Raw genomic sequence first — 20,618 nt, 5'->3', positions numbered from 1 at the left:
ACCATCAACAATAGGTATAAAGACCTGGATCGTAATTCTATAGATATTTCATATTTCATTGTTTTCTTATGTCATTTCATATGTAATAAAGCCTGAAGAAGGTACGCCCAGTACCGAAAATTTGCTGTACAACTGTTTCCCGTCTTCGTTTGTTTTATTTTTTTTCATATTTCATATTACGTTTCACTCGTACGAAGTTAGTTGTTATATGACTAGTTGTTATATGACTAGTTGTTATATGACTAGTTCAATTCCCATTCATGTATGCTGCCAAATCCATGCGCGTATTTTTTGGGGGGGGGGAGGGCTTTGGGGGCGTCAGCCCCCCGGGGTCAAAGTAGGGGGCGGCAAAAACGAAGGGGCGGCGGAAGAAGAAGGGGCGGCAAAAACAGGTGCGGCAAAAACGAATGGGGCGGCAAAACAAATTAGCAAAGAAAAAAGGGCGAAAAAATTGAAAAATTAACGCATTTTTTTTTTTTCTTCACTTTTTCAAACGACCGTGAAAAAAATTGGGTCAACCTTTTCGGGCTGATAAGGAAGGGGCGGCAAAATTGTTTCTTCTTCAGCCCCCCGGGGTTGGGGCGGCCACGGTACGCCACTGAAATCGAGGCTCTTCTCCCATATGGTGGAACCATACAATGGACGAATCAGATGTTGGAAGTTACCCTTTCGACATCAGCAAAAAAAATCATTATCGATATATTGTAGTCATATTGAAAACAATCCTGGGCTTGCAAACTATAAATTTGATTCTAAATAAGTAATTCTCGCATAGTAAATACGTGTCAATCATAATATGCACTGGTTTACCAGGGTTGGTATCGTCGTATAGCAAATCATAAATAACCTATTTAATCCTCAAGCGTCTGGCAAGATAATTACAGATGCAGAATTCTCCAGGAGCAAACATTTACATTTAATTATTAGTTTGTTATCACATTGAAGAATGTATGTTAATGTGTCAAACCTTTCAAATATGTTGAAATTATTGCGGTTTTTACTTCATATCTGTTTTTCTTCGATGCGTGTGTATTTGCATGAATATAAAAACCCATTAGAGAGCGCCTCATACTCATAGCATTAATATTTTCAACGCTAGACAAAATGTTAACGGTGTGGCATTTCAAGATCTTTACAAGTAGATTTGATGAGGGGGTGGAACATCAAAAATACATAGGCTAAGTGAATCGCACACGTCTTCGTATACTACCAATAAATAACCCAATAACAGCTTATTAGTGTACGTGAGTGTGCAAGAAATAATTTATTTAGGTATGATGTCTTTAAACGAGATAATTCGTGTCTCGATAAAAGAGCTCTCAACACAATTTTCTAAACATTAAGAGTGTTCTCAGATTTAAAGTAGCCAAACGTGTACAATAATGAATGTGGAGCGTCCTATACACCACGTAATATTTTTTTGATATTACATTATTATCAGGTACATGTTGTTACGATCTAGTAAGACCTTTTACCCAAGTTGACGCAAAAATATTATTTATTGAGAAGTACAACATGATTGGATAATGCTCTTGCATATCAAACATAAATGCATAGAATAAATTTCCTAAATAATATGCATCGTCTATTTATATATCCGGCAGTCCTGTTCTTGTTGCTGATTAGTTTCATTCATTATGACATTAAATTCCAGACGACTCTCTGAAGTATTATCTGCACTTATGTTATATCATGATGTCCACCGTAGATTTAAAGACAACTAGTATATTCTTTGCGTACAACATCCTTGCACAGGTGACAATTTCCGAAACCGTGTTACTCACACCCAGCACTCCTTTCTTCAGGAACAGTTTACATCTGTTCCACTTAGATGATAGATCTAATGCGAATCCCTTTTTGTGGAAACTGCACACTTTTGTCGTAATCCAAAATCTTCCTTCGCATAGCGGTTAAAAGTAGTACTTTAACTACATCCATCTGGTACCAAGCACTCTGCATTGAGCACTTATACCGCATTCTGCGCAGTGTAATCTTAGAAGTGTGAACTGATTTTTTTTCTTCAGATTTTATAGTAAATACCAAAGTGGGAACTACCATCTCCAATAACAGATATTACTATTATTTTCACATTGCAACATACATATTATATTGATTACATTCTGATATCGGTGCAATTTCAAATGTAGGCCTATATTGTTTTTCTGATCTTAAAGATTATAAGGTCAATATAAAAATTGCCATACTTATTTACAATTTGGTAGAATAACGCTTAGTACCACTATTGGAAAATACTTGATTATTATTATAAGAATGGCGTTTTCGTAAAATATATTTTTAATTCAATTATATCTTAAACCAAAATGGCACTTTGTCCTCATTCTAGGCATATGGATACTTACAATCATCACCGCTGTTAGTGACGTCATACGATGACACTTTTGGAATACTTGATGGATCTGAAGAAGGGCTTTATCAATGGATGACTATAAATTATGTTAACGGTGAGATAATTTTTGAGACCTCAATTAAAATCAGATCATGCCAAGGCATTGTAGAAAATATATTATTTGTATACATAATAAGTTTAACGAAAATCTTGGCTATGGCAAACTGTCCTTTATTTGAATTGTTTCATGTTTTGTAAGGTTTTGAATAACATTTACGGCAAATTTTAATATTGACCTTCGGCGTCTCAAACTTATCCAATGATGGTAGAGAGGTCCAGACAAATTTTCTTTCAATATAGCTGGTCGTGAGATCAGTGTTCATGAAAAACCAAACTTTGAACGTTATAACAATGTAAATACCTGTAAATGTGGCCGGCGGTTAGGATAATGTGTCAGTTTGAAGGCGTTTGGTGTGGAGCGTGGAAACAACATTATAGACATTAAAGGATGACTCCGGCAATCACAACATTATACCTTATATGTTAGAAAAACAATTTTCCGAAATTGTCTATTGCAATGACGTCATGGTTACTTGTGTTCAATTGTTGTCAGCCTTCATTGTATTACTAGGACGTCATTGCACTGGACAATTTCGGCGTCCGGGAATTTTGAATATTGCGTGTTGTGAGACGGCTGTATTGCATGGTCAATATGAGTTTGTTTCAAATAAAACCACGTGATGCTTGATAATTAATCTTTTATCATATAAGGCATAAGGATTGCTGGAGTCATCCTTTAAAGGAAAAAACCTAATAATGTACATGTAATTTGACCTTTGAAATTCAAAACTTACTATGTATTCTCAGTAACAGTGGCAAAACCGCTTATGTAGCCTACAGTGTTTGGTGAACTTACGTTGGGACAAATGATAATAATGATGTGTAACAGAAGTACATAAGTTATATTTAGGTCTTTTGGGAACCTTGAAAATGACAATATCAACACACGGGCTGTTTTGTCACTGTTACGTTGCCAAAAATCCACATAGATAAGTTTTTCATCTTAGAAGTCAAATTACATATTTTCTTTGTCCAGTGACAATATGAAATAAATAAATAATTCTTTGACGATTCTTTTTTCCAGCTATTGATTACGTGGTATCATTAACCCTAAAATACTACAAAAAATATATGAAGAGCACTTTATTCAAAAGATAGTCTAAGATTTAAGATTTATATGTATTTTTTTAGTTTATTTACATTCATTTTTGGCATATTTTCTCAGGTGTATTCCAGTCGACAAATTCTTCTCATCCCACCTACGGTGTCATTGGTATAGGAGGAGGCTCAGTACAACTTGTATTCCAACCAACAGAATCAAAAACCTTGAAAGAAACTTTATTATCTAAGCAATTACAAACTGTAGATCTGTTTCATCACTCTGTACGAATCTTCACACAAAGGTAAATAAGTGTTAAGCTGGTATTGAATATCTATTTCAGCTTAGTTAAAGTGGCGTTGCATGATTCTAACATGGTTTGGCTTATAGACATCCGCGAAAAATGCTTAATTTAACAATTGCAGCTGTTGCATGATTGACGACAGATAGAAAATACAAAATGGACGATACCTTTGTCAAACGACCGATTCGGCAAGAAAGGCATAATGATGGCACAAAATGTCATTTTGTTTTAGTAAGTCTGTGATAAGACTGTGGATCACGAAGTGCCCCTTTAAAGGATGACTTCGGCAATCACAACATTATGCCTTATATGATAGAAAATTAATTATCAAGCACGAATCACGTGGTTTATTTGAAACAAACTCTTATTGACCATAAAAACAAATCACGTAGCCGTCTCTCAACACGCGATATTCAAAATTCCCGGGCACCGAAATTGTCCAGTGCAATGACATCTCAGTAATACAATGAAGGCTCACAACAATTGAGTACAAGTAACCATGACGTCATTGCACTTTGTAAATTTCGGCGCGGGAGTTTTGAATATCGCGTGTTGAAAGCCGGCTGTTTTTATTCGTTTTTGTGGTCAATGTGAGGTTTAAAAAAAAATAAAACCACGTGATAAGGCATAATGTTGTGATTGCCGGAGGCATCCTTTAAATGACTATGAATCTAAACTTGAATTTTGATTTTATTTCCAAAGACATAAGGCAATTTGGCTTCTTGAAATTTGCCTTCATGAACCCAGTTTTTGTACACCTTTTTGGCATTTTTGATAATAAAACCAAATACCGATGCAATAATAGGGTAATTGTTTACCAGTGCAAAATTAATACTCATTTGCAATTATTAGGCTTAACCGCCAACCAATGATTTATAAAACTGAACAAAAATCCTTCACCCACGAGAAGGAACTAATGTAGCTTTCTTCAACGCTTTATCATGATGCATTCAGTTCAATTTGTTTGCATTGTAGATTGATGAAGTTGTCCTTTTGTTTTCTTTTGTTCAGATTTCATTTCCCCTGGCTACGAGTAATCTCTGATAATTATTGAAAACAAATAATACACGAAACTGACTCCATGCCCCTGAGATGCCACACAATTTACATCCTTGGAGCATCACTAATCCAGAACACAAAGATATAACCCAGCTTTAATGATAAAAAAAAAGTCACATCAGCTAAATCGTAGAAGAAATATATTCGAAACATTCTTGGAAAGGGAAGGTAGTTGAATTAAGAATTTAACGAGTCAAGAAAGAAAGATGGATGGATTTACAAAGTTAGAAAGACAATGACGATAGTGTATAGTAACAACAGAAATGGTGCTACTGTTAAGTGTCATTGTAGAATACAAGTAGAATACAATTGTATTATATTGTAGCGACATTTTCCGGCAAGCAAAGATAATATAATAGTATCGCGCTCTTACCATGCTTACAAACAATTGCAACATTTTGCCCTGCGTTTTGGTAATGCCGTTACCGAATGTGGTTAAGTATTTAGTGCTTTGTGCAGTATATTTTAACAGCTCAATTATAGTAACTGGTTTGAAACATTACACAGTGTAACAATAAATATTTTGGTACGCTTAAAGCAGTAATTTTACATGCCTAGGTAAACGGTAACCAAAGAACTCAAAGCACTTTGCAACAGCAAAATATTTGCAGGAGATATACGCTCGGCAAGATACTTACTTTTTTATTATGGCTTGGTGACTTGTTTCAAGTTAAAAGGTACATTGTAACCCTAGCATATAAAAAGGTTTGTCTCTCGCATTTAACCAAAAAATTTTTTTTCTTTTTCAACAACCAAAGTGAATGCAAACAAAAGAAATAAAATCCAGTATGGCTCAGCACATAGCACTAGAATTGCTTTCGCATATTTAAGCGTGCGGATTTAAGATATGAACCTTTTTTTTTGGGGGGGGCTTAGGACAACTTTGTAGCTACATAGGTGAGAAAGTAGACTGTTTGTTTTGTTTTGCTTTGTCTTTGCTTTGTTCAGATTTAACATCCCCCGGCTCTCGTAAACCCTGATCATCATTTAAAAAACACCGTAACAAGCAAGGTAAACGCGAGATATCACGTGATGCCGCTGTAGCCAATCAGCACTCATGAATGGTACTAAATTGACATCTCGTTCGTTCACCTCCATAACATAAAGTGAGAAGCAGATTACTTTTCCTGGTTTCCTCGGTACATCACTGATCTCGAACATAAAGAGGAACACATAGGCTAATCTTAAGTGAAATATGGTGGAAACATACTTTAGAAGGGGAAGGTAGTTGAATTAAGAATCCAATGAGACAAGAAAGGGACATGGATGGTTTGGGAAAGCTATGGTGCTACTGTTAAGTGTTAATGTGTTAAGTGCATTGTAGAACACATGTAAAATACAATTGAATTATTGTTGAGACATTTTTACAAGTAAAGCAAAAGAGACTTTACACTATATAGTATCAAGCTCTTTCGGCGCCAACTGTTTGTGTCAAAGCTCAGGTAATATTGAAAGAGTAAAACAAGCGCGTAAAATATTAGTTCGTTACGCTGAAGCAGTATTTTGTAGCGCTTTTACGTTGTTAGACAAGTGGTAACCAAAGCGCTTGTAAACAGCAAAATATTTATAGAAGATGATATTTGCGCGAGGATAGCTTTCACGCTTTTCATTTGTATAAATTTACTATGAATCAGCGACTTGTTTCAATCTCAAAGGTATACTATCTGTAAATGACGTCAGTCAGAAAATATTATTACAAAATTTTGCAAAACGCACATTCAAATGTTTTGCTTATGTTCGATCTTTCTTTCATGCTGTAATGTGGTTTAAGCACTTACAGCTTGGAAGATTTAAATAAAATTTGCGTTATTGGAACTGGGTTTTGATTATGACTGGAGTCGTATATCCGGCGATGAAGTAGCAGCTACATTATACACACGCCAAATCATATTATATCGCTAGCGTTTGGACTATAAACCTAGCATCAATGTTGTTGCCAGTAAGGCGTGAACTTTGTGTAAATGTTACCATGTTGTGCTGCTGGTCAATTATAGCCTAATCTATTCCATCCATATGATTAAAAGGAACATTTAACCATGTTGATATAATCATGTAGCAATGGTGCATTTCATTTTCTATGGCATACATACGTAAATTGCGAGCAGTAGAGGAATAGCGCACAGCGTCATCGTCAAAAATTGCCGTGATAGTAGAGCGAATCCACTAGTTCTTCAACAGCCACGCATAGCGATTTTGTTCGAGATAGGCCGAGCGACTCAGGCTATTTAAGCACACCACATGTACGATAAAAAGATCTTTCCCACTACGAATGTTGTGTTGCCATTCATCAGCTGAAATGATTTCGATTTTTGTCAGTTTTTGTTTTCAAGGCACAGACTGGAAGTTCACAGCACAGACAAGAGATTACCATATTCTATATTCAACTGCAAGTCCAACAATATTACATAGAGTAACGGAAATATTGAGGGAGTTGAGATTATAATCACACGTTGACATATCAAAATATGAAACATTATCCGCTCTATTATTGCATTTGATTTGTGGGGTAGATGTAGTGGCTGACAAAGATCTTGCAGCCAGTTCTGAATAGGGCCGGGGAATAGGGTAACGCCAGTGTCTGACATGAAATAATTAATTGACCAGGTTAAATAAGAAATTAAAAATCTTATTAAAAAATAATACGTATGGGCCTACTGGTCGTCTTGCAGCAAATACCCTAAGCCTCATACCCTTAAAACTGACAATTAGCACGATTAGGTCACCTTCAGTAATGTCAGTTAAAAACATAGTGCTTGGATATACTTTAAAAAATCTTGGTGTTAAAAATAGGCATGAAATTGTGTCTTTCAGTGAAAGATTTCAGATTTTTACAGGATTCAACTTCGCCCGCGAGCTTTTTTTGGAATTATTTTTTTTTTCGTTTCAAACTAATATAATTCGCTAAAGAAAGATATTTCCCACTTACACCGTGTAAATATTATAGTTTTGTCAGAATATCCGTTTTGATTTCACCTTTTTTTTTCACTTGCGAACCAGTAGAAATAATCGATATTTCTATTGTGGCTTGCAAAATCATCCATCCATTTACGAGTTGATTTTGACAAAATTGGTAGTCGGAATTGAAAAATGGTGCAATCAAAACCGAAATTCTGACAAAACTATGACATATGATGTGCTTTAGAAAGTTGGGAAATATTTTTCGTTAGCGAATTAAGTTACTTTGAAAAGCAAAACGTTGACCTCAAAAAAAGCTCACGGGGCGAGTTGAAGCCTGTGAAAATATCGAAAATCTTATACTAGAAGCCTAAATTTCACACCTAATTTTAACACCATGGTTTGAAAAAGTGTACAGTACCAAGCATTATAGTTTCCTTCGGACATTTACCGAAAAAAATTTAAATTATTGCTTTTCATTTGACCGAGAAAATTAATTATGAAGTGAAAAGGTGTAACTAAAAATTTTGCTACTTTTAACACCGAATTCGATCGTTTCAAGCACCTATAAAGGTCATATACTGTTATATTTGGTACTAATGTATAACAATGGGTCTCTTCTATCTAGTGATACCAAAATAAGTACAAACATTCCCTACACAATGTAGCTATGACGTCATAATGTGAGGGCGCCCATGCAATTTTGGGAAATTCTGGCTATGTACAAAAGTATAGGCAAAGTTGATTTTCAGCTAAAAATTCTACAGCGATTTTCACCGAATTTTCTCCTAAATATAAAAGGAAATGACTATTTTCACCTAACTATCAAGTAAAAAGTCAGTAGCTCTTGAAATAATTTCACAAGAGCGAAATGAAGGTTATTGGGGCCTCATCACCCCCTCCCTCTCTATGGCCATCTTTGATGGCCAGTCCTACCCCCGGGTAAGGTGCTGAAGTAAATATTTTATTACCAAAATGAGCGTAAAGGATGTATCTACGATTAGCTTAGGTCGTTTGGGCGTAAATGACGGATAACAAATCTTAAGGTGGTGCCCCCCTTTGTATAGTTGTAGGGTTAAGTTGATCCAGTTTTAATATTTGTTCATTTCTTTTTCCGTCATAAGGGTTAAAATTACTCATTCTACTACTTGTGAAAAATGAGCAATACTAAATTGGTAGCTATTGGTGAAGTATACCTACAATTCAAGTATATAAGAGAGGCCCGTTGCCTTTTAAAATTTCTCCGCTTGTAAGGATACGTGCTTTTTGAGGTTCAAATGCAGCAATCTTGCTATTGTTTACCATGCAATTATATCTTTCATTCGACTCTGTTTTGTAAGCATTCCTTTTGAACGTGTTGTTTTAATAGTTTCTTTGTTATTTTGCTTTGTTATGCAGTTACTCTGGTTTAGGTCGAGTAGAGAGTCGCCTCGGCATAATTCAAACAGAAGAAAGAATAAGAAGTGGTTTATTAAAATACCAAGAGCTTTCCACTGCAGTTATTGAGTTACTTGGAAATAATAAACCTACAAACGGTAATATACCATGTGAAAATATTAGTTTCTCCTAGATACACTTGATACTCAGTTTTCGAATGGTATTTAGGTAAGGGTTCATTATATCCCTATTTCTAATAGAGATTTCTTATAATTGGCCCCTTTCAGCCGTTTATGGCGTTTTAGCTCGGCTATAAACTCCAATCAGAACGTAATTAGCGAAGCGGAAAACCGTCACTGTGAACGATTGTATAGCCAGGCTTGATTTGAGTTATTCGAGCCAAAACGGAAGGGACCAATTATAAGAAAACTCTGTAAGTCAGAACAGTACAAAATATGCAATGAATTATAGTAGGGTACAGAATGGAAGTCCCGTTCTCGGGTTGAGTACAAGAAGTTTTGAAGGGGTTTCTTTATAGACTTGAGGACGCTAAATAAAATGAGAGGGGTCTGCACCATCGATAAGTGTGGGGAACTCTCGCTAGAGGGCGTTTTTCAAAATGACCGCCAAAATCCTTTAAAATCACCATAACTTGGTCAGAGAAGCACCCAGCAACACGATTCTGATGTCTATACCCATGTTTTCAGTGTCAAGAAATCCAATAGAGTCATTTACAACAGCCTAGGACCTATCATTAGAAACAACTATAAAGAGCCCTCGACTAATACCATGCGAAAGTAGACTGGTTAGATAATAAGATATACCATAGGTAGATAATAAAATTACACGCGTCATTCATACACTCTAATTTCGCACTATTCATTTTTTAAATAGAATCCCTATTCATTTATTTTTGATTCCTATTCGTTCAAATGAGATATACTGTTCATTTTAATTAGGTATATCGCTTGAATCGACACTCTTATCGTTTCCATTTTATTTTAACAAGTACCTATTCAAATTGACAAGATCTCAAACTCATTATTTAACAAGATTACCCAATTATTTTGAAAAGATTCTGTTATTCCCTCCTCGGACAACTATTCAAATTTTCCTTTTTTTGGTCAGTTTTGAGAAAAATCTGTTCATTTTTTAAAATGAAAAGGTAATCTTATCAAATTTGATGAGTTTCTTGTTATTTTTTATGATTAAAATGAGTCTAACTCGGGTTTATAGTAAGCAAATCCAACAATTCCTTTTTTTCAATGTAGCCGTTTAGAATCGGCTCTTTTCAATGATATTTTCATTTACAGCGAATTTATACATTTAATTTCATTTCCGTCTAGATTTCGTACCGAAGCGCCACAAACATGAGAGTTTACTTCTTTTTGAATCGGCTTGTATATCGTTTGTTCTTTCAGATCCTAGTACATTATTCAGTGTTTGTCTACCTCCAGGTTACAACGGCGATATTTCATTTGACAGTTCTACGCAAAACGTCGCTGGCATTACGCTTCCGCATCAACATAATATCCACAATATATGTACTGTTTTAATCACTGTGTTTCTGGATAATGCAGAAGAAAAACCCAAAGAACATTTTCCTGAAATCAATACAGAACAGTTTTATGTTCTTCATAAAAAATTAGGACACTTTATTCCAAAACGTAAGTCTGATTTAGCATATCCATATTAGCTGAGAGAAATCCAATTGCCATTTAAACATGAATCGTTATCATCATCTATCATCATCATCATCATCACCATCATCATCATCATAATCATCAGCACTATCATCAATATCATCATCATCATCATGATCATCATCATCATCATCATAATAATCATCATAATCATCATCACTATCATCAATATCATCATCATCATCGTCATCATCATCAGCAGCAGCAGCAACAGCAACAGCAACATCATCATCATCATCATCTATTATCATCATCATCATCTATCATCAGCTATCTATCATCATCTATCATCTATCATCATTATAAAAATCTGTTATTATCGTAGTATATGCAATTAATATTAATAATTATAGTTATTGCCCTTTGTTGCAGGAAAAAAATCTACATGGTCAATAAGTATGAAAGATATAGACGACGCTGCAAGAAGAGGTATGCACATTAATAAAATAGTCATATTTTCCAAATTATTTCATGAAAAATGCACTAGCTTTTTAAAGCTGGTGTATTAAAGATAGCATTGCCCGAATCAAGTCATCATAGGAATAATGACTATACGGTCTTGCGCTTTCAACTGGAAATTAACTCTGAACTAGCCCTCTATTTAATAATACTATCGCTTCAGTGAAGAACGGCCGATGAGTGAGGGGGCTGTGGTTACTCCTGTGCAAACTGACTTTGGCTGACATTTACCGTTCACACAATTATTCTGTGTGAATTGTGCAAAATGAGAGAATTCGGGTTTTAAAAACTTTCAATTTCAGTGGACACAGACGGTAGTGAACAACAAAATAAAGTTCTAAGAAATAAATATTTTTATTATGGTCTCCTAAGACTTATATTTTCATTGGTGTTATTTTTTCCAGCTTGTAGAAATCCGGACTTATCCGAACCGTTCGCATGCATCGACCTTGTTTACGTCTATACATTGCTGCATCATGGCTTTGGTTTTTCACCGGATAGAAATATTCATATAGATGTATGTACGATTTTTCTTTAATAAATTATCTTATCAAATCTATCTGATAATTTTGTATTTAATTGTGCAAAAACCACACTTCATACTAGGAAATAAATATGGCCTTCTTGTTCTCGATAAATAATTACACTGCATTATATAGCCTCGTTACAATGTGTATAATGTTTTTAAATAAACGGTATTAAACGGAAATACTTAGTAAGTATTTTCGGTACTTAATTTAGCCTTAGACTTTAGACTTTAGTCTTCGCCATCTGGGAAGACGGCTTCCTCATCAGTGATTTAGTTGCTGCCTCTCACGAATAAATCGGCTGCAACCTCATTCCAATAATGTGGTGATATAAGCAGTGAACTATAATTTTATATGAAAGTTATTATACTTAGTTCTCTGGGTTGATAGGATGACCAAATTTTAATCTTTCCCCAGAGCAGAAAGCGCACATAGACGTTGAAAAAAACCAGTGCATTTGGCCGGTCTGGCTGGATTCGAACCGGCGACCTTCGTAATACTAGCACGACGCTCTAGCCAACTGAGCCACATAGGTACGCTGGAGAAGAGTGGGAGATATAAATCTATAGGTATTAGGTTCGAATGGTGTTCGTTGCATTCCTATCGGAAGGCATCAGAACTGCATATTTAAGCCCTATAACAAATACACAAGTTTTTTCCCAACGTTTTAAATGTGCCCTGGCTGCTCTGGGGAAAGATTAAAATTTGTTCATCCTATCAACCCAGAGAACTACTTGCTTACTTGCTTATGTCGACTTGCCTAGTCGGACTCCGCTGATGGCTCTCCACACAACTCTGTTCTGCATGCCGTTCCTAATGTCTTGTCTCTCTAGTCCAGTATCCTCGATTAGTTGCTTAATGTAGTCCTTCCGTGGTTGTCCTCTTGATCTTTTACCATGCGTAGGCTGCCACAGCAAAACTCTGGAAGCTGCCTCTGTTTCACTTCTGGCACAGTGTCCAGCAAATCTCAGCCTTTTTGTTTTCAGCCTTTCGGAGATTAGGGAGAGATTGCCGTACAGCTCCTTATTGGTGGTGTGCGACTGCCAGGTAACTTTAAGTGCTTTTCTCAGTAGTCTTGTGTATCAACCATCAAGCGCCTTCCTAAACTTTGATGTAACTGTCCAGGTTTCTGCACCATACATCAGAACTGATTCGACTGTGGTGGTGAAAAGCTTGGTTTTAAGATTTCTAGGCAGGCTGCTCTTCCATATCTTGTTCATGCTGTTGCATGCCCTCCATGCCTGGGCTTTCCTGATGTTAAAATCCTTTTCACTGCTGTCAATCCAAGCCCCAAGGTATTTGAAATCGTCAACTACATCAAGCTCGCTTCAATCAAGTGTTCGGATTGGGGATGCAGCCATATTGCAAATCATTGCCTTGGTTTTCTTGGCGTTCATGCTGAGACCGACTGTTAGTGCTGCAGTTTCAACAAGATGGAGTAGCACTTCGGCATCACTGAGACTGTCGGCCAATAGTGCTATGTCGTCAGCGAAGTCGAGGTCTGTAATTGTTTGCGGGCCTATCCTCCGACTTTTCCTTGTTTTTAGTGTGAGCCCTAGACGATCTTCATTCCCATGTAGTGCTTTCCAGAGAGCATAGTCGAGGACTGTTGCAAATAGAAATGGTGCAAGTGTGTCCCCCTGCAGTACTCCAGCCTGAATTATGAAGTCGTCGGTGATTCCATCTGGTGTGGTAACATGGGCAACAGTGTTCTCATAGGTGTTTCCGGGTACTCCATATGCTCTTAGGATGTCTAGCATTTTCCTTCGATGGATGGTGTCAAATGCCTTTTTAAAATCGATGAAGACCAGTGCTGCTTGCAGATTGTTGTTGTTTGTTTCTTCAATAATTCTTCTCTAGGCCAGTATTTGTTACACTGTCGACCTTCAAAGACGGAAACCATTTTGGTAGGGACGAATTCTGTTGAGTAATAGTCTGTTGTAGGCCTTTGCCACTATGGATGATAAACAGGTGCCTCTGAAATTCCTTCCCTCTCTAAGATCACCGCTTTTTGGAATTGGGATGAGATTGAGAATTGACCACTGCTCGGGTTTCCTACCATGCAGTAATGCCTCATTACAGAAATAGAGTATGATGTCATCAAGGTTGCATCTCTTTAAAACTTCTGGTGTGATTTCATCATCACCTGCACTTTTTCCTTCATTGATGACCTTCTTTGCTGCCTCGTACTCTTCCTGATCGAAAGCATCTGTTCGCATGTCAAATTCCCGATGCACCTGCTCTATCGGCTCATCCTCATTGGTGATGACTGGTGGATTCCCAATTAGCTGCTGGAAATGGGAAACCCAAGAATGTAGTTTCTCACTCTATGTGTCCCCTTTGATCTGACCTTTTTTGGCAGGTCTCCTTCCACTGATCTCATTTATCAGATCCCATGCAGCTTTATGCTGGCAATTTTGATCTGCTTTCTCTACCTGGCTGATCTTTTGTTCCAGGATTTCTTGATTAATTTTGTCATGTGTCTCTTTTAGGTGATTCCTCCTTGCTTGTAGTTTTGATCTTGATACGCTAGTCCATTCGTGGGTATCCTTCACATATGCTTCATGCACTTTATTCTGGGCACTCTCTGTTCTGGAATCAGTCCAGATTGTCCCCTTTGGCGTTTGGGGGCGTTTGGTATCAGTTCTGCGGTAACCTCCCTGTTTGCCTGTATGAAACATTCATATGTGGATGTAGCATCTTCATCGCCCTCACTTTCATGCTGCAGAGCACTGAATCTGTTCCGTACTTTAACAGCATACAGGTCTTATAGTTGCGTGTCTTGTGCCAAAACCTTCCAGTTGTACCTGATTTTCCGTGGGGTGTCTTGCCATTTGATTTCAAGCTGAGACGTACTTTTGCTGTAACAACACGGTGATCTGATCCAATGCTTGTGAAGGAGTTGTAGGTGCAACAATTGAGAATGCTATTCCAGAGAACTAAGTATAATAAATTTCATACCTATGTGACTTTAGAATGGATCATGTTCAGAGGAGGCAGATAAGAAAGAGGAAGAGGGGGAGATTGTGGATATCTAAAGCGGACGGTAGAGTCAAGCAAAAACTGTCTGCGACCAACGGCAAGCACAAAACAAATCACAACCCGTCACTAAAGCGTATCTCCTTTGGAAATACTAGACTTCCACAGCAAAAGAAACCTCATAACACATCCCAAAGACATAGAGGAAACTAACAGCCAGATGGGCGATGTTTTCTACAACATCGTCTGCAAAGGTTGTGACAAATTTTACGTTAGGTATACAGTGTAACGATTTTGGGACACGGCGCGGCTTAAAGCCTTCACCAGAGTGATGCAGATAAGGCAGAGACAATTTAAACAAAAAATCGCACCCACGAAAGCAGGAAAGATTCCACCACAGAGCTCAACAAGTTAGCTATCACATATCATATTGCCATACAAAACCATTTCATAGACTGGGAGGGGAGGGGCCACCATTCTCCTAAAGGATGCAAATCATACTTGCAAGAAGTGTCAGCGAGACCGTCTGTATTAGGAGGGGAACCAAGGCAACTGGGATGTCGGAAACATTTCTTCAGATCGCATTTATTATCACCACACCATGGGAATGAGGCTACAGCCCGTTTCCTTGGGAGAAGCAGTAAACTATGTTCAACCATCTCACGTTCAAGGAATCCATCATCCCAGATGGCGAAAGCTTAAGTCTTGAGTAAATTACTGGATTTGTTTACCTAAAATATTTGCTATTGAATATTTTCAATCAATCCTGCAGGTGAGAGGTAAAATTGTTGAGTGACCGGAAGTAATCCCCCGTAAAATAATTTCTTTTTAAGGTGTAATGTTTTATATGTATTTTGATCATGATCATACATTATTATTATTGTTATTATTATTATTATTTTTGTATCTGATTAATTTTTCCACAGACGCCGGTTCCGTTACAGGCCGCGCTTAGTTGGGCACTTGGATTTGCTGTCGACTGGCTTCAGAAGCATCCATACTAAAAACATGGCAATATTTTCCTATGCTAATCTAATGTGACAAAATTAGACTTTTGCTTGCAATTTACCTGATTTTGTCTTTTTTACATAGCTCACAATTATATTTTAAAGCCTCTTGGACATTTTGTCCTTCCTTCTAATTATATGTGACCGTCCACGGCGAATGAGCCGTAAATTCCTCCCCCGGTCAATTTTGTTTTATTTCGTGTTTAAAAAATAAACATCATAAATTTAAAAATGGTATATCATTTGACTTCAAACGATATCCAGAAGCGGGGTTATGGTTTGTTAAACTTTGCTCCTTCAACAAAATTATAGCTTTTACGTTTTTACATGTGTCTCTTTTTCCACATTGTTGGCAATAAATATCAAACAGTCATAATTGGCGGTCATTTCAAATCATCCCCAAGTCAACGAGGTTTAAAAAGTTCTCTCATTGTTAATTGTTGGTTATGCATACCTGTACAAAATACAATGCCTGGTAACCTACCACTTGAACAGGATTTAGCAATATAAGCAAACAAAGACCAGAGCTATTAAAAGTTCTATAGCCATCTAAGGTAGAAGCTTATTATCCACTTCAACAATAGGATTATTGATTAGTTTTTGACTATCGAAATGAGACGGAAGTCGGGCCAGCTTAAGTTACCGATGAATATGACCTTCGTACACATTTTACACCGTAACTCAGAATACAATTTAGGGAATTTACGGCTCATTTGTGCTGCCGGGTCACATATTGCAGTAACAAACAAGGTAAAACAAACGGGACACAACACAATAGAATTGATTGGTTATTTTTGTATGACAAAACCAGTAAGTTTTGCTTACTAATATTGAGATGGACGAAATATTAGTAAGTAAAAACTTATTGGTTTTGTCATGCAAAAATTACGAATGCACAAATTAAATTTGTATTGAATAAATTTGGATGATTTTACTATGTAAAAATGTATAAATTATAGTTTTGATACCGTCCGATAGTTTATTGTATATAGCTGAATTCCTTATCATATTATTTGTTTGGGTAATAGAACAATTTCCGTTAGTGAAGTACCCGGATGACAATACAATACGTATGTTGTTTATTGTACAGGGTGTCCCAAAACAGAGGCCCCTCATTGCGCCCTCTTTTTCTCATATTTAAGAAAAGGTGATCAAGTATATGTTGGTATGTAAAGAAGCCTTTACCCGTTAGCTTTAATACACCGAAACAATTATTTCAATCGGCTCATAACCTTTGAAAATATGCCCTTTTAAAGAAATGTATCCGTTTTTCACTCTGTCCACGAAGGAGGGTTGGCTACTTCAAAGATTGAAAAAGTGCATATACCATGCATGAATATAAAACATTCCTCGATGATAACTTTATAAAATAACAACTTTATTCTAGGGAATGGGCTTTACCGGTGGGCTTATGGGTTATGGATTTGGTAAGTGTCATTAATTTGGGCGAAATTGATTTGGGATGGGACTTCTTTTGCTATACTTGCAATTACTTATGTTTTTCTCGGTTATTTTAAGCCTTTTTGTTTTATTATGTTTCTTACTTCTTATTGTTTCTTGCTTTCTTTTTATTGACAACATAAGTCATTTCTCTTTTTTTTTTTTTAAAAGGTAGCCCTGAAAAGGGCTGTTTAGTTTGTCTTTGGTTCTTTTGAAATGAGTTTACTGTGGTGCTCTGCCCTCTACCTGGTTGCCTCCTTGACGAATACAGGTTTCAGCCCTAGTCCTCATTGCATCAATTGCGTTGCGTACCATCCTTGTGCGCCGGATACTTGAGAATACAGCAGTAATACGCTTGCGAAGACCTTGGAGGCTAGCTGGCGTTTATCACACCAGTGAATGTGTTCCGAGGCCTTATCTTTCCATGTCATTAACCTTTTATTGTCATTTAATCTTTGATGTAGCCAAACCTCATCTGTGGACAGAGTGAAAAACGGGTACATTTCTTTAAAAGGGAATATCTTCAAAAGTTATGAGCCGATTGAAATAATTGTTTCGGTTTATTAAAGCTAACGGGTAAAGGCTTCTTTACATACCAATATATACTTGATCAACTTTTCTAAAATAGGAGAAAAAGAGGGCGCAATGAGGGGCCTCTTTTTTTGGGGGGGACACCCTGTATTGTTACCCAAGTATATACATGTATCACGAAAGATAACGTACTAAACCTCACAAAATGACAGATCTCGGTAGATTTAGGAAGAATCTGTGTTTAATTGGAAGAATCAACAAAGGAAGTTGTCAATATTCTGGCAGTTGGTACCGTAGCTAGGCAATTGCGTTTTGGCGATGTCGGGGGCTTGGAAAGCTTAAAGAAACTCTCCGGTAATCACAACATTATGCTTTATATGTAAGAAAAATAATTATCAAGCACGAATCATGTGGTTTTATTTAAAACAAACTCATAGTGACCATAAAAACGAATAAAACCCCCCGTCTCTCAACACGTGATATTCAAAATTCCCGGTTGCCGAAATTGGTGAGTGCAATGATGTCCCAGTAATACAATGAAGGCTGACGACAATTGATCACGAATAACCATTACGTCATTGCACTTAGAGAATTTTGGCGCGGGAATTTTGAATATCGCGTGCTGAGAGCCGACTGTTTTTATTCGTTTTTATGGTCAATATGAGTTTGTTTTAAATAAAACCATGCGATTCGTGCTTGATAATTATTTTTCTAGAAAAAAAGGCACAATGTTATGATTACTGTAGACTCCCTTTAAGATTAATTTTCCGCACAATTAAGCTTCGTCCAAAAAACGGACAGTGGTTTACAGAGCCCTACGCATAGGCATACATCCCGGGATACACCCACAAGCCTCCGCACAAATTGCATGAATTCGCTGACCACAGCAACAATCAGGGACATGCAGTTCAGAAACGAACACCCTATGCATGCCACAGTACCCTATCGCAGCCATGTCAGGATTAACTTCCCGATCTCACGGGTAACCGAAACAATAAGCAAACGGTTCCTTGAGCAGGATAATTTCAAGTTAACTCAATAATTATTTCACGCAACAAACAGGGATCGCTCCGGGATTGGAACTCGCATCGTCAAAGGCCAATGCACCGGAGTCTAAAGCCTTGTCGATGGAGTTAACTATGGTTTACAATTTACACTGGATGTCTTATGGGTGATACAACAATAATTTTTAGCTTGTGTAATATATAACCGTATAACCCTCAAAGCTTTTAAATTTGATCTCAATATTACGTTTTCTTTTTTAGCTTGTAGTATCTTAATACTGAGGCCACGGTCAAATATCAATGCACCTGTCGTGAAATTAAGGATATAACATTTATAGATAGCAATTAAGCGGTGTAGGTAGTAGTGGTCACGGTAGTAAATTATATTATCCATGGCTCATTCACGAAAACCAAAAACATCAGTGGAACGAAGACCGTACCTTGTGGGACACCAGATGTAACATGAGATGTGCTGGAAAACTGTACCAAGATCCTATAGATCAACACACGCTGGTGACGGCTGGTATTATAATAGAAGTAGGCTCTGTAGCGTTATGGCCTTGACTACCATACAATTCATCTTAAGATCTAGGCGTTATGAGGATGCCTTAGAAAAGAATTAGAAACAATACAAACTTGAAATACGTTCTTGAAAATCTCATTATTTAATATAGCCAATCTCCGTGATTCTATTCTTACTGCAATACATACCATGCCTATGGCAATTTGTTAACTTCATAGTTGCTTACACTGATTGCATTTCTATTTGCATTATTGTATCAGTCTCTATAAGATCAGACAGATCCAACAATGCTTGTTTCATACAGTAGTTTTCTCTTATGTATTCAGCTTCAGTTTGTATTGCAGCTACCATGAATTTTAACAATAGGCAGCTATTGCAGTTAGAACCATCTTAATTCTACGGTAGCTTCATTTCAAGTATAAATGTGTTGATAGCAATATTGGTTAAACTGTCCTACAGTTATAATGTAAAAATGTACATATGCTGATAGATATAGGCAATAAATATTGTACATGATTATTGTTAATGATCGGGTGTACGTGTGTACCATTTGTCACTTTATGTTGCAAAGAAAATATTACAGACACAATAACCACAAAAAAGCTGTATACTACCTGTTAAGAACGCTACAGACTTTTTAGTGGATGTAGAATATTCGATGAATCATGTCTTCGTTATTTAATCTATTCCCATTCCATTTCCAGTAATGTTTAACTTCTAAGGCTGCGATCACATAGAGCGTGTTTATAGTGAATATACCGCATTTTGAGTATACCGTACACGATAATCCTTGTATATGTACCGATACTCTTGCTGTTTATAGTGGGACACAGTTACCGCACAGATTATATACCAACTAACATTATCGTACATTTGCAATGACCCCGAGGTCACACGGGGAATGTGTAAATATTGTGGCGCGAGCTATAAAGAGCCCATTTAACAATATGATCATGGCGGTGAACATGTAGCTTCTGTTTTGATAACTCTTGGGGTGAGAATCGTTCCGAATGTCCTGCGCGCATCCTACGCATCATGAAGAAGCTCCTACTTCCGGTAATACCGCACACAGTTTATACTGGTGTGTTTATAGTGGGAATATCTCGCCACAATATCCTTCGGTTGAGAAGGATATCGATGTACCGTACATACATATACTGCTAGTGTTTATAGTGGGCAAGTATCCGGATAATCTCTAACCGTGTAGAAATTGTACCGCAATGTACCGCACATCTGCTCCCACTATAAACACGCTCATAGAAGTATACTGTATACGGTATTCGCTATACGATATACACAGTGTC

General features: G+C 36.9%; 1 protein-coding gene and 1 long non-coding RNA gene across 4 annotated transcripts in view; both read left to right on the top strand.

Moving 5' to 3' along the window:
* Positions 1-16,642, top strand: part of LOC140148753 (ectonucleoside triphosphate diphosphohydrolase 6-like) — a 186,186-nt gene extending 169,544 nt beyond the window's left edge. For all 3 annotated transcript variants that reach the window (XM_072170814.1, XM_072170822.1, XM_072170805.1), the window contains 7 exons: positions 2,345-2,462; positions 3,633-3,810; positions 9,163-9,299; positions 10,563-10,808; positions 11,217-11,273; positions 11,708-11,820; positions 15,736-16,642. In XM_072170814.1, coding sequence (XP_072026915.1) covers positions 2,345-2,462; positions 3,633-3,810; positions 9,163-9,299; positions 10,563-10,808; positions 11,217-11,273; positions 11,708-11,820; positions 15,736-15,813 — 927 coding nt within the window. In that variant the 3' untranslated portion in view covers positions 15,814-16,642. The remainder of the gene's footprint in view (positions 1-2,344; positions 2,463-3,632; positions 3,811-9,162; positions 9,300-10,562; positions 10,809-11,216; positions 11,274-11,707; positions 11,821-15,735) is intronic.
* Positions 16,643-16,653: 11 nt separating this feature from the next.
* Positions 16,654-19,843, top strand: LOC140148773 (uncharacterized). The gene is made up of 2 exons (XR_011858519.1): positions 16,654-17,486; positions 17,528-19,843. It is a non-coding gene; the product is annotated as an uncharacterized lncRNA (long non-coding RNA).
* The last annotated feature ends 775 nt before the right edge of the window (positions 19,844-20,618 follow it).

This window comes from Amphiura filiformis, chromosome 1, assembly GCF_039555335.1.
Source record: "Amphiura filiformis chromosome 1, Afil_fr2py, whole genome shotgun sequence".
Taxonomy (NCBI): domain Eukaryota; kingdom Metazoa; phylum Echinodermata; class Ophiuroidea; order Amphilepidida; family Amphiuridae; genus Amphiura; species Amphiura filiformis.
Note: the sequence above shows the minus strand (reverse complement) of the source record. Positions and strands in the feature narration are given on the sequence as shown.